The following is a 10,575-nucleotide window of genomic DNA, read 5'->3' as shown; positions in this document are numbered from 1 at the left end:
AAGGGGAGTCCTTTGTGGATCAGGGTCACATACTACTTAGGAAACCCATCTCTGAGGGGAGCCTCACCTGGGGCCAGGAGATTGGCACAAAGTGTATGTGTCCGTGGTGGTGCAGAAGGAAGAAGAGCCCAGGGGCTGGTGGTCAGTGCTACCCAGCAGGTGCTGCGATTTATCAAGATCAGCATGTGCCAACCTGGGGATGCTGGAGGCCAGGACAACACTTTCCAAAGCAACCACGGACTTGTAGGGGATTTTTGGCTGCCTCAGTGTTGGGGTTCATGAGCTGCTCAGAACTGGACACTTCAGAGAAGCCAATCGTTTGCCCTGCTCACTGCTCCCAGCTCTGCAGGGTCTTATCTCAGGGTTCCTCATCTTTCAAGCTCTCTGTCCTTCACCAAGTGCCCTTGTCCAATATTTTCTTCTTGTCCTCCAGGCAGTAAGAGTGAGGGCATGCTGGCTTCCCTTCGGAATGAACAAAGCTCAAATAGCAGCATTTGAAAAAAAAAAAACAAACAACAGTTCACCCTTGCTTTACATCTTAGAAGAGCTGCAAAGATCCGGGGATGAAGGCAGCTCTTGCTCTCACTGCCTTTCCCCCATGGCAGCTGTATGGGGAGCAGGGAGAGGGATGGGATTGTCTCCTGGCCAGCAGCACTTTCACACTATTGCTCCTGCAGTCAGACACAGTTTGCCAAGGCATGTGGTCAAAATGGTGCAGAGGAAAGTTTAAAAATTAAAAAAAACCAAAACAACCCAGTGCTTTCAAATGAGGGGGACTGAAATTCAAAAGAGGAATGAGGGAAGGTCATTTAGCACAGGCAGTAACAAGGGACAAGAGTAAAAAGGAAAGACCCAGGCTTTTGTGGCAGGAACAAAGCAGCAGACCTATCACCCACTCATGCTCACAGCTCCCACAATTACCTTTGCTCACTCTTTCAAAACCCTCTCGTTAGTAGCTAGGTAAGCAGCTTTTAATAAAAATGCTGGCACTGGTACGCCTCTTCCCCTGGCTGGAGTAAGGATGGTCGGGTAAACTGCTGCTCAAAGTGAAATGGCCTAGGATAGGTCTGGGGCAGTGGCTGTCGAGGCAGGCAGGCTGGACGAGTCCTGTACACCAGGTTAGTGACTGCAGTGATTTCAGGGCCATCAGCTCAGCTGCTGATGGGGCTTCCCCTCTGCCAGGGGTGAGGGGCAGGAAAGCCCAGTTCCCCACAGTGCTCATCCTCTTCTCAGCAGCAGCTTCCCTGTTGTCACTGCTTCTCTCCACCATCCAGTTTCACTTCAGAAATGGTGAAAAAATGCTCTCAAAGCCATCACCTCACCCATTAACAAAATGAGGAACCTGGGGTCAGAAATAGAGCTGGACCACCACAGCATGTGAGAGAACATCACATGTGAGAGCAGTTTGGGTGTGAAGGTACCTTAAAGATCATTGAGTCCCAACCCAGGCAGAGACACTCCCACCAGCCCAGGCTGCTCCAAGCCCCATCCAACCTGTCCTTCAACACTTCCAGGGATGGTGCCTCCACACCTTCCCTGGACAATTTGTGCCAGCTTGTTCACCTCACGGTGAAGATTTTATTCCCTCTAAACCTGCCCCTCTTTCCATCTGAAATCATCGCCCCTTGTCCCATCACTACACCCCCTGATTCCATGTTCCTCTCCACCTTTCCTATAGCCTCCCCTGGAGCTCACAAGCACACTTGACCACACTTTAGGGGTTTTCTTAATGTTTATTCACCATGGGCTAAAAAAAAAAAAAACAAACCACACTTTCTCCCACCTCAGGCCGGCTTGCTGGCCCGAGAACCAAGAGGTGAAACCTGAGGTGCCATTACCCCAATAGCTGCGCGGACACGCGCTCCCGCCTTCCGGTTCCGCCGTGCCCGGTTCGGTTCCGCCGCAGCGGGCCGTGCCCCACCCAGGCTCAGCCCGCCGGGCCCCGTCCTCTGCGCAGGGCCCGCCGGGAGCTGTAGTTGGCGGGCGGTGCCGGCGCGTAGCTCCGGTCCCTCCCGTCCCTCCCTCCATCCCTCCCTCCATCCCTCCCTCCATCCCTCCCTCCATTCCTCCATCCCTCCCATCCCTCCCTCCCTCCCTCCCTCCCTCCCTTCTCGGCGTGCGGGGCCATGGCCGTCCGCTCCCTGCGGCGTTTCGGGTCTGTCGTCTCGGCGCGGTGCGGCAGGTAGGTGAGGCGGTGCGGGTGCTGCGGGGAGGCTGCGGCATCCTCAGCCGCTCACGGCCGCCGAGGGCCTGTGGCCGGCCCGGTACCAAACGTGGCAGAACCCCGGGCCTGGAGCGCCCGCGGCGGTGTGGGCCGGCGGCGAGCTCCGGAAAGGCACCGTAACCCGTCCCCCTTCCCTTCCCCCGGGGATCACTGCTTGCATCTCTGAGGGTCTCGCTGCTCCTCGGAGTGCTTGGAGGTAAAGCAGTAAGCAAGATGTTTTCCTGTGAAAGTTGATGTTTTAAGGAAAAATTCGTCTTGAGGGAGAAGTTTCTGCGGTCACGTTGTGAGGGTGTTTCCTGCGGTTACGCGGACCCACGGGTGGTTTCTCTGTCTCTTTTTGTTCATCCGGACCATTTATTCACAAACTGTGTGTTTAATGGGTTTTTATTTTTGGTAGTGATGCAGCACCTGTACTTTCAGTTTTGGATGTATTGTACTTTTTGTTTTGTAGAGGGAAGAGAGTCAGTGTAATGGTTGTTTAGAAAGAAAAGCAGTGTTCAGGGGTATTTTTGGACGTTGTGGAATATGGCTTATAAAAGTGAAATCCATAGCAGGTGCTTGGGTTATTTGAGTGAAATGTGGCAAGTGAAAATACTTCAAAATGCATGGTTTATCCTGGAGTTTTTTCTCTGAAAAAAAAAAAAAAGTCCAAAAGATCACTTAAATGCAATAAAATAATTGTGCAGCACATAATAGAAACTTGTGTTTGGAAATAAATATAGATCCAAGTCTGAGTGTCCTTATGCTGTCATACACTCTCATGTGTGAACACTGCTTTGGCCCTCTCAAAATAGTGACTAAGTTTGAAATAAGTGACTTTGTCCAAAGGATCTGAGAAGGCTTTCTTCATGGAGGACTACCAGAACGTGCCATCTCTGTGAAATTCCTTTTTGTACCCAAATTCTCTGGCTGTGCCTGTGTTGTAGCCAAGAGGAACAGAGTGGTGGGCCCACACACCCACTACGTGCATCTCACGGGCTTCTGACCCTGAACTTGCTGTGGCCTGGGAGCCTCCTTGGCCAGTTTAGAGGATCACACACAGAATCACAGAATCATCCAGAAAGGACCTCTGAGATCATCAAGTCCAACTCTTGATCCACCAACACCATGGTTACCAGACCATGGCATGAGCTTAATTTCCATCAAAGAGGAATCCATGTGGTATTAATCTGCAGTATCACTTCCTGATGAAACAGAAAGCAGTAATTGGGGGAAATTCGAAGGTTTTCTTCCAAAGCACACTTGTCTGAGATAAAACACTAGCACAGATGTTTCTGTGTATCTCATCATTTGTGTGCTTTGTCACGCTGACTTGGGAAGAGGAGGAGGGGGCATTAAGGAGAGGTAGGGTGGGACTCTGTGTTTAGACAGAACATGACAACTCATAAAGTGTTGTGCCTATGCTACAGGAAGAGAGGTGATTCCATTCTGCCCTGAGATCTGCTCTTGTGGTTTAATCTTTAAAGACAAGTTGCTTTAAGCATATGGATACCATCAACTCCTCAACTACATTTATCAGTTTGGCTTTCTGTGACATGAGTTTGTAAATCATGTATCACCAGCTCAGCTCTATGCTCACTCCTTTCACAGGCTCTGGGACTGCCACGTGTCTGTCACTTCAGAATGCGTCAGTTTCCTCCAGTGGGATTTCTGTCTATTTTTAGGGCAGCTGTGATCATTACAGTATTCTGAAGATGGAGCACAGGGCAGGCTGTAAATAGCACTTGCCATTTTTAGCTGAATATTTCTTTCATCTGGAGGAGGAAGTAAATTGAACAGCATTTTCAATTCTGCATGGCAGTTCCAAAGAATTCCCTTTGGAGTTGAGTCTGTGATTCTTTTTTTCTTGCCTGCAACTTTTAAGGCAGGTTTGTCTGAGCAGCACGTGATAGCCAGGACATTTCACTGCAACGGAGGAGTGTTCTGGGTCTTGGTTTCACATGCTTGGAGAAAGGAGTCCATGCAGGGAGCTCTCTGCTTCACGTAGCTGAGGCACCAGTTCATTCACGCCCCTCTCCTCCTACACAGGGAACACCCATCCGTGTAGTGGAAATCGCTTGCAGAGGGAAGTGACTCACTGATTTTTGCTTCTTGGGTGCCAAAGAGTTAACTCATTTGTCTATTTTTTTAAAGACACAGGAGTCTAACCTGTGAAGTGCCTAGCAAGGCTGCTTTCTCTGATGCATTTCTCAGCTGCATCTCTGGTTCATCTATGAGCCATACAGATGTGGTTCATCTGTAGCATGGCTGCTTTCCATCCCTGCACCTCTTTAAATGAAAGGAGAGATGGTAAAGGACAAAGCTTGGAGCTGGTGCTTACAACAGACTTACCTTTTAGTTATAAAGGGAGATTTATTTACAATGGAAGAGCTCTGGTTTCATCTCTTTCCTGTAATTTTGAAGTTCTGTTAACCAGTCAACAAAATGAAAGTGACAAGCATCTTAAAGGTCATTCAAGATGAGGCCTTTTGCCCCAGACAGATCTCTCTGCAGACAGGGTTAAAGTGTGGGGTTTTCTTCCATCTTGGCATTTTTGGAACCCAGAACCACAGTGGCTGCACAGCTCTTTGAAAAGAGCCTGATGCTAGACCCTCCTGTGGTTCTTTAAAGATCAGTGGAAGGAACACTCTATTCTAGAGCAAGTGTATGTAGCAGAAGCACTTTCAGATTTGTGTTTGATAGAGAGTGGTTTGACACAGATCATGTTTTAAGTACCCACTTAATAAAAAAAAATCACATATGCAAATGTATGCAGGTGAAAAAAGGAAGTTTGTAGTTAGTGTTGTGGAGTGTTTAGCAGTGTTGTATTAAATAGATAGATAGATAGATAGATAGATAATCTCTTAAACTGTACTTTGGTCACAGCTGACCCAGTCTAAGCCCTGGCTGCCACCTGGAGGGGGACATCTCTCCCCTTGTCCTTATTCTCTTCTGCATTTCACCAGGCTTCCCATTGCTTGTCTTCCCTTTTGTACTGGCACTTGCACTCATTTGCTCTGTCAGCAAACCTATTCAGGGACACAGACAGAACAGTCTTTTTGTTTCACAGAGTTAGTTTTCAGCTGGTTTAACTCACTGAACCTGCATTCTGCACAGCTCCAGGACTGGAGTACAGGGAGACAGACCAGTCCCTTCCAGTTCCTGCTGTAAGCTCGGTTTAGCAGGATTGCTGAACAACACTTAGGCCTCGTGACTGATATGAAGGACCCAGAAACAGAAGCTGTGCACTTCTGTGACATTGTACCAGAGCAATATAACCTTGCTGAAAAGTAAGGAAGCTTAACAGTGCAGGTGTGGTAGCATGAACTCGGGGGTATTGATTTTGGGGCCTAAATTAGTGTTCCTGTGTAGTGTTGAATTGTGCTGGATAAACACAGGCACCTGAGTTGGTGCCAGTGCAGTGATTTCTGTGCCCTGCTGCATTTCACTTGGTATATGCAAAACCCTCCATTAAAGGGGATGTTAGAAGTCCTGCTCAGAGGAAGGGCCCAGGTGTTCCCAAAAAAGGAGACACCCTTCATTGTTAAGCATATACCAAAATGTTTCCAGAATGGATCTGGTTTGAAAGTAAATTGAACAATCTGCTGCAGATTCTTTCTGGTGTAAGGTGTGAGAGGGAGTTGGGCCAATAAAAGAATTTTTCAGAACATCTGTTTCTTTGTGTTTCTGTGCAAGTTGTCCATATTTTCTGAAAAAGAACAAAAATTTTATCTAGAATTCTATGCACCTTCTTTAGGAAAGCCTACTTTTAGTAATGACACTAAATATGAGTTCTTCTGTTTGACTCTGTTGTTACTTACCTTTCCTTTTTTTGTCACTAGTTTATATTTCAGAGGGTCCCCATGTGTTTTCAGCACTGCAGCTCAGCAGAGAAGTACAGGAGATGAATGTGGCCCAGAAGACCCCTGTGATGAATCCAAACATCCCCTATCTGACCATGCCTTGGAGCACAAAGCCATCAAATTGGAAGAACAAGTCAGGGATTTAACTGTGAGTGTGCTTCTGGTGGCATCACGATGTCCTGACTAACATCACATATCATGTTGCACCAGATTGTCTGAGAAGGAAAGTCCTCTTTAGTGACAGTGGCATGGTGAAAATGGTAAGGATCAAGTTAAAAGGACATTGAAGAACAGATGTGACTAAGGATAGATAGATAGATAGATAGATAGATAGATAGATAGATAGATAGATAGATACTGTAGGCAGTTTTGGAGATAATTGCCCTGACAGTACTGCCACACCAAGATATAAGTCAGCTGATTGCAGATTTGTTGCTGAGACCACAAACTTGCCTACTGGAGAAAGGAGTGTCCCAATAGCCACACTGACTCATGCAAAAAGCAGCATCCTGATAGTGCAGGGTGCAGTTGGGCTGCACCCTGAATGCTTCTGGCTCCCACGTGGGTTTTTTGAGGGAATTGAAGTTGTGGGGACTAATCAGCAGGAGAAAAACTTGGGTTTGAATGTAATGAAATTGCTGGAGTGCAGCACAACCTTCTGATGTGAAGTGGGTTATTTTTAAATTGTTCCTAAGGGACTGCTAACTTGTCAGGGAGTGGGTTTTACCTCCCTTTTTGATATCTCCCCTTGTTTCTCTGGTTCCAGGAGCGGTACCGGAAAGCTTTGTCAGATTCTGAGAATGTCCGGAGGAGAACGCAGAAGTTTGTGGAAGATGCCAAGCTCTTTGGTAAGCAAAGTGATGCACAGATGTGTTTACCACAGTTGTCTGCCTGCCCAAGTGAGCGTAAAATGCTGAGCAAGAGCTTTTTTCTCCCCACCCCATCCTACCCTCATTCACTGTAAAGTCTGTCATGATGTTTGTCCTCGACTGTTGGTGTCTGGGCTTACTCGCTATTTTTTCTGTGTGTTCAACTCCTGTCAGATTTATCTCTGGGACTGTTTTGTGATAAAAATGCCCAGTGCAATTGAGTGTAGTTCTTTAGACCTGGTTGAAATTAACAGGTCCTGAGAATTGGTTCTGGAGGGTGTATTCATACTCAGAGCTGTGTCATCAGGTTGTGATCTCCTTCACTACATTAACAGCCTTTCTCTCCTCTAGCTTTTGGGAGGTAGATCTTGCCTGGGACAAAGGTTGTCAGTTTCTATATCAGAAATTCTGTGAAACTTCTACAATAAATATTTTAGCATCAGTGGAGTGAGTTGGATGTGTAGCTTTGGCAACAGAGGAAGGTGAATGAGGAAGAAACTAGTGTTTAATTGTTGTACTCTGCCAGCACTGTGTCTGAGAATGACAAACTTATTATCCATAAGGTATGAATCTTGGGCATTTCTTTGTTAGTTATCTCAAGTAGCTTTGAAACTGAGCTGTTATATTTTTCCTACTAGCCTACCCATTGTGCTATAGGTGGCTGTTGAGTTTTGGGATAATCAGCACTGTTGGTTTTGAGATGGGATTTTTTTTTCCAAGCTCCTTGAATTTTAGATGCATTATTCTTCAGATTTGGAGAAAAATGGGGTTCTTTATTGGAAGTTGCTCGTGGAGAGAGGCACAGGAGTCTCAGAGCAATTAAAACAGACTCTGATGCAAGAGGAAGTGGTTGGTAATTGGTCTACTTCTGTCTGCTCCTTTGTTGCTTCTGCTTCATGCTTCTTTGTTCTGTGCATGCTTAAACATGTATGCACAGTGTAATACACCACTTCTGAAATGTGTAAGATCTAAGCCCATTTTTCTAATGAAAAAGAGTGCAAGACTTTTTCATAATTGACCCAAATACCATTTTTTCCAGTCCTTTCACAGTAGTTTTAACTTCTGAATTAAATTGTGGATGTACTTTTGAAAGGTCATGTATTGTCTTTACTTCTCCCCATTGTGTTTGTTCACTGTGTGCATGGGCATGAGTGTGAGTTGCTTGGCAAGATATTAGTGTCTGTGAGACTGTATGGAAGGGTGTGGAACAGTGTGGTAAATGACACATCTTAGTTAATTGAACTTTTTGGAGTGAAATGCCAATGTACTTTTGGTCAGGTGTACCGATGTACATAGATGTTCCTTTTCTGCATATACCTTGATATGAGTAGTCTTTAGATTGCTACCCATGTAATGCTAAAGCTTTGGCTACAGGATGCAGAAGACATGGCCTGCTCTCACTAAAGTAAAGGTTCAAATCAATTAGTAGCTTTAAAGGTGCTTTTAAACTTCCATAATTTTCTGCATGTCATTGGTACTGTAATTGGTACATGTAACTGTACATGTCATTGGTACAGCTCTGTACTGTAAGCTGCCCTTCATTTACTTCTTGCTTCTTTTTGCCTGTAGGGATCCAGAGTTTCTGCAGGGACCTTGTGGAGGTAGCAGATATCCTGGAGAAGACTGCTGAGAGTGCTGCAGAAGAAGCAGAACCTTCTGATCCAAATCCAACCCTGAAGAAAATCTACGAAGGTCTCTCTCTCATAGAGGCCAAATTGCAAAGTGTGTTTGCCAAGCATGGCCTTCAGAAGATGAACCCTGTTGGTGGCAAATATGATCCCTATGACCATGAAATAGTCTGCCACGTGCCAGCAGAGGGGCTGCAGCCCGGCACGATCGCACTGGTGACACAGGATGGCTACAAACTCCACGGCCGCACCATCAGACACGCGCTTGTCGGCGTGGCAGTGGAGTCACAGGAATGACATGGGCTCAGCCCGTGGCATCTGGGACCTTACTGAGCTGGGGACCCTCAGCACACAGTCACAGCTGCAGCTGCATGTCTTTCCTTATTTATTAAGCTAGGTTTGTATTGTACGTTGGCTTCTTTAAAATGTGTGTGGGCATTTTGCCGTTCATTCTAAGGTACTTGTGTATTTAATAATCCTTTTTGGAGTATGTGAAGTAGTACTAGGAGTCCTGCTATTTGTCAGAAATGTGGAACTGTGGCCCCTTTCTCCATTGCTCGTTCTCCATTAAGACTTGTTATGGGGAAGAGAGGAGAGACGGGAGAGAAAGGGAAATTCTCTGAGAGCTAAGGAATCTTGTCTCCTGATTCCATCTCTTTGAGACAGACTCCTGCAGTGGCCTTCAGGAAAATAACTTCACTGCCTCAGTTTCCATATCTGTGTTAAGGGAACACAATAATACTTACTGACCTACCTCACAGGGTTGTGGCGAGGCTTTTTTTTTGCGAAGCACTCAGAAGAGGAAAGCTCAAAGAGCTGAGTAATATTATCAGGCTGGTTTTGATGTCTTCCCTTGGCCCCAGACCCCTCAGTTGGGAATGATCACTTGAAATGACATTTAGGAGCAGCTTTTTCTCATGTCACTTCAGGGAAACAATCCTGAATTAAAGAAATCTGTGTTGTACTACAGTTGAATAGGGATGAGGTTATAATTAGAATTCTGTTGTTAGGTCAGAGTTTAAGGTGTTAACATTTGTTCTCCAGGTAAAACTTCAGCTTGCCTCCTTGTTCTTAAAGGTAAGCCAGGTGGTGGTTCTTGGTGGAGCCAAAAGACTGTTCTCAAATCTATCTTTTCCCAACCAAAAAGTATGTTTTAGAGGAGTTTAATCTGTCTTCCCTGATGGGCCTTTGTGCAGCGTTCAAGCATGATAAACTATATGCTCTTTGTTGCAGCTGCTGGCAAAATGGAGATGTGCCCTTAAGCAGGAAATCTGGACTGTTGTATTTTCTCAGCTCTCCAATAATGGTACTCAGATAACAACTTCCAGTTCACATTCAGATTCCACTTTTGTGTGGTCATGGAAAACATTAAACCTTTAGGGTTTTGATACAAGGAGAAAAATCTTTTCTACTAGAAATCTCAAGTGTCCTTGAACCAATTTTAGCAGTGGTGACAAGAAAACAAAAGAAGCAGAAGGCTGAGGAAGTGAAAACTAACCTCAAGCTGTCCTCTTAGTTGGAGACATGTAGTTGTTGCAGCATGGCATATGTATTTCCCAGTGGTCCTTTTGCCTGGGGGTCATTTATCTCAGGTTGAAAGGATGCAGTCACTAAGATCAGAATTTAAACCTTTACAGTGCAGGATCAGTATAATGACAGAAGAGTTAGATAACCAGCCTATGGTCTGCACTACACAAAATCAAAGCAGGAATGGCTGTTTTCAGATATTTTACCTACTGATTTGTTAATTCCTGGGTTTTTTACTTTCTGGAATTTGATCCATGGCCTAACAATTACTTGAGATCCACTCTACAAGCTCTAGTTGTGGTGGATGCCATTGCAGGTTTGGGAGAAAGGTTATTTTTCTCCCAGTCCTTTGCAGGCTTCAATTGCATAATCCTTTTGTGGTGGACTTCAAGATTACCACAGCCTCAATTATCACCTACAACAATCTTTCATCTGGGGAGACTATGCAGCTAGTTGGTTGGCACTGCAGAATTTTCAGGAAGATG

The 10,575-nt window shown here is 45.6% G+C and overlaps 1 protein-coding gene across 2 annotated transcripts; it reads left to right on the top strand.

Moving 5' to 3' along the window:
- Positions 1–24: 24 nt before the first annotated feature.
- Positions 25–9,952, top strand: GRPEL2 (GrpE like 2, mitochondrial). Of its 2 annotated transcripts, none has more exons than XM_030459273.1 (4): positions 25–2,182; positions 6,079–6,214; positions 6,833–6,914; positions 8,505–9,952. In XM_030459273.1, exons 1-4 carry the CDS (start codon positions 2,127–2,129, stop codon positions 8,858–8,860), a joined length of 630 nt encoding a protein of 209 aa, XP_030315133.1. In that variant the 5' UTR covers positions 25–2,126; the 3' UTR covers positions 8,861–9,952. The 2 variants fall into 2 exon arrangements, with proteins under 2 accessions (XP_030315133.1, XP_030315132.1); XM_030459272.1 differs by having other exon boundaries at positions 6,046–6,214; positions 8,505–9,951.
- The last annotated feature ends 623 nt before the right edge of the window (positions 9,953–10,575 follow it).

The sequence above is a fragment of the Calypte anna genome, chromosome 13 (genome assembly GCF_003957555.1).
Source record: "Calypte anna isolate BGI_N300 chromosome 13, bCalAnn1_v1.p, whole genome shotgun sequence".
Classification (NCBI taxonomy): Eukaryota; Metazoa; Chordata; class Aves; order Apodiformes; family Trochilidae; genus Calypte; species Calypte anna.
Note: the sequence above shows the minus strand (reverse complement) of the source record. Positions and strands in the feature narration are given on the sequence as shown.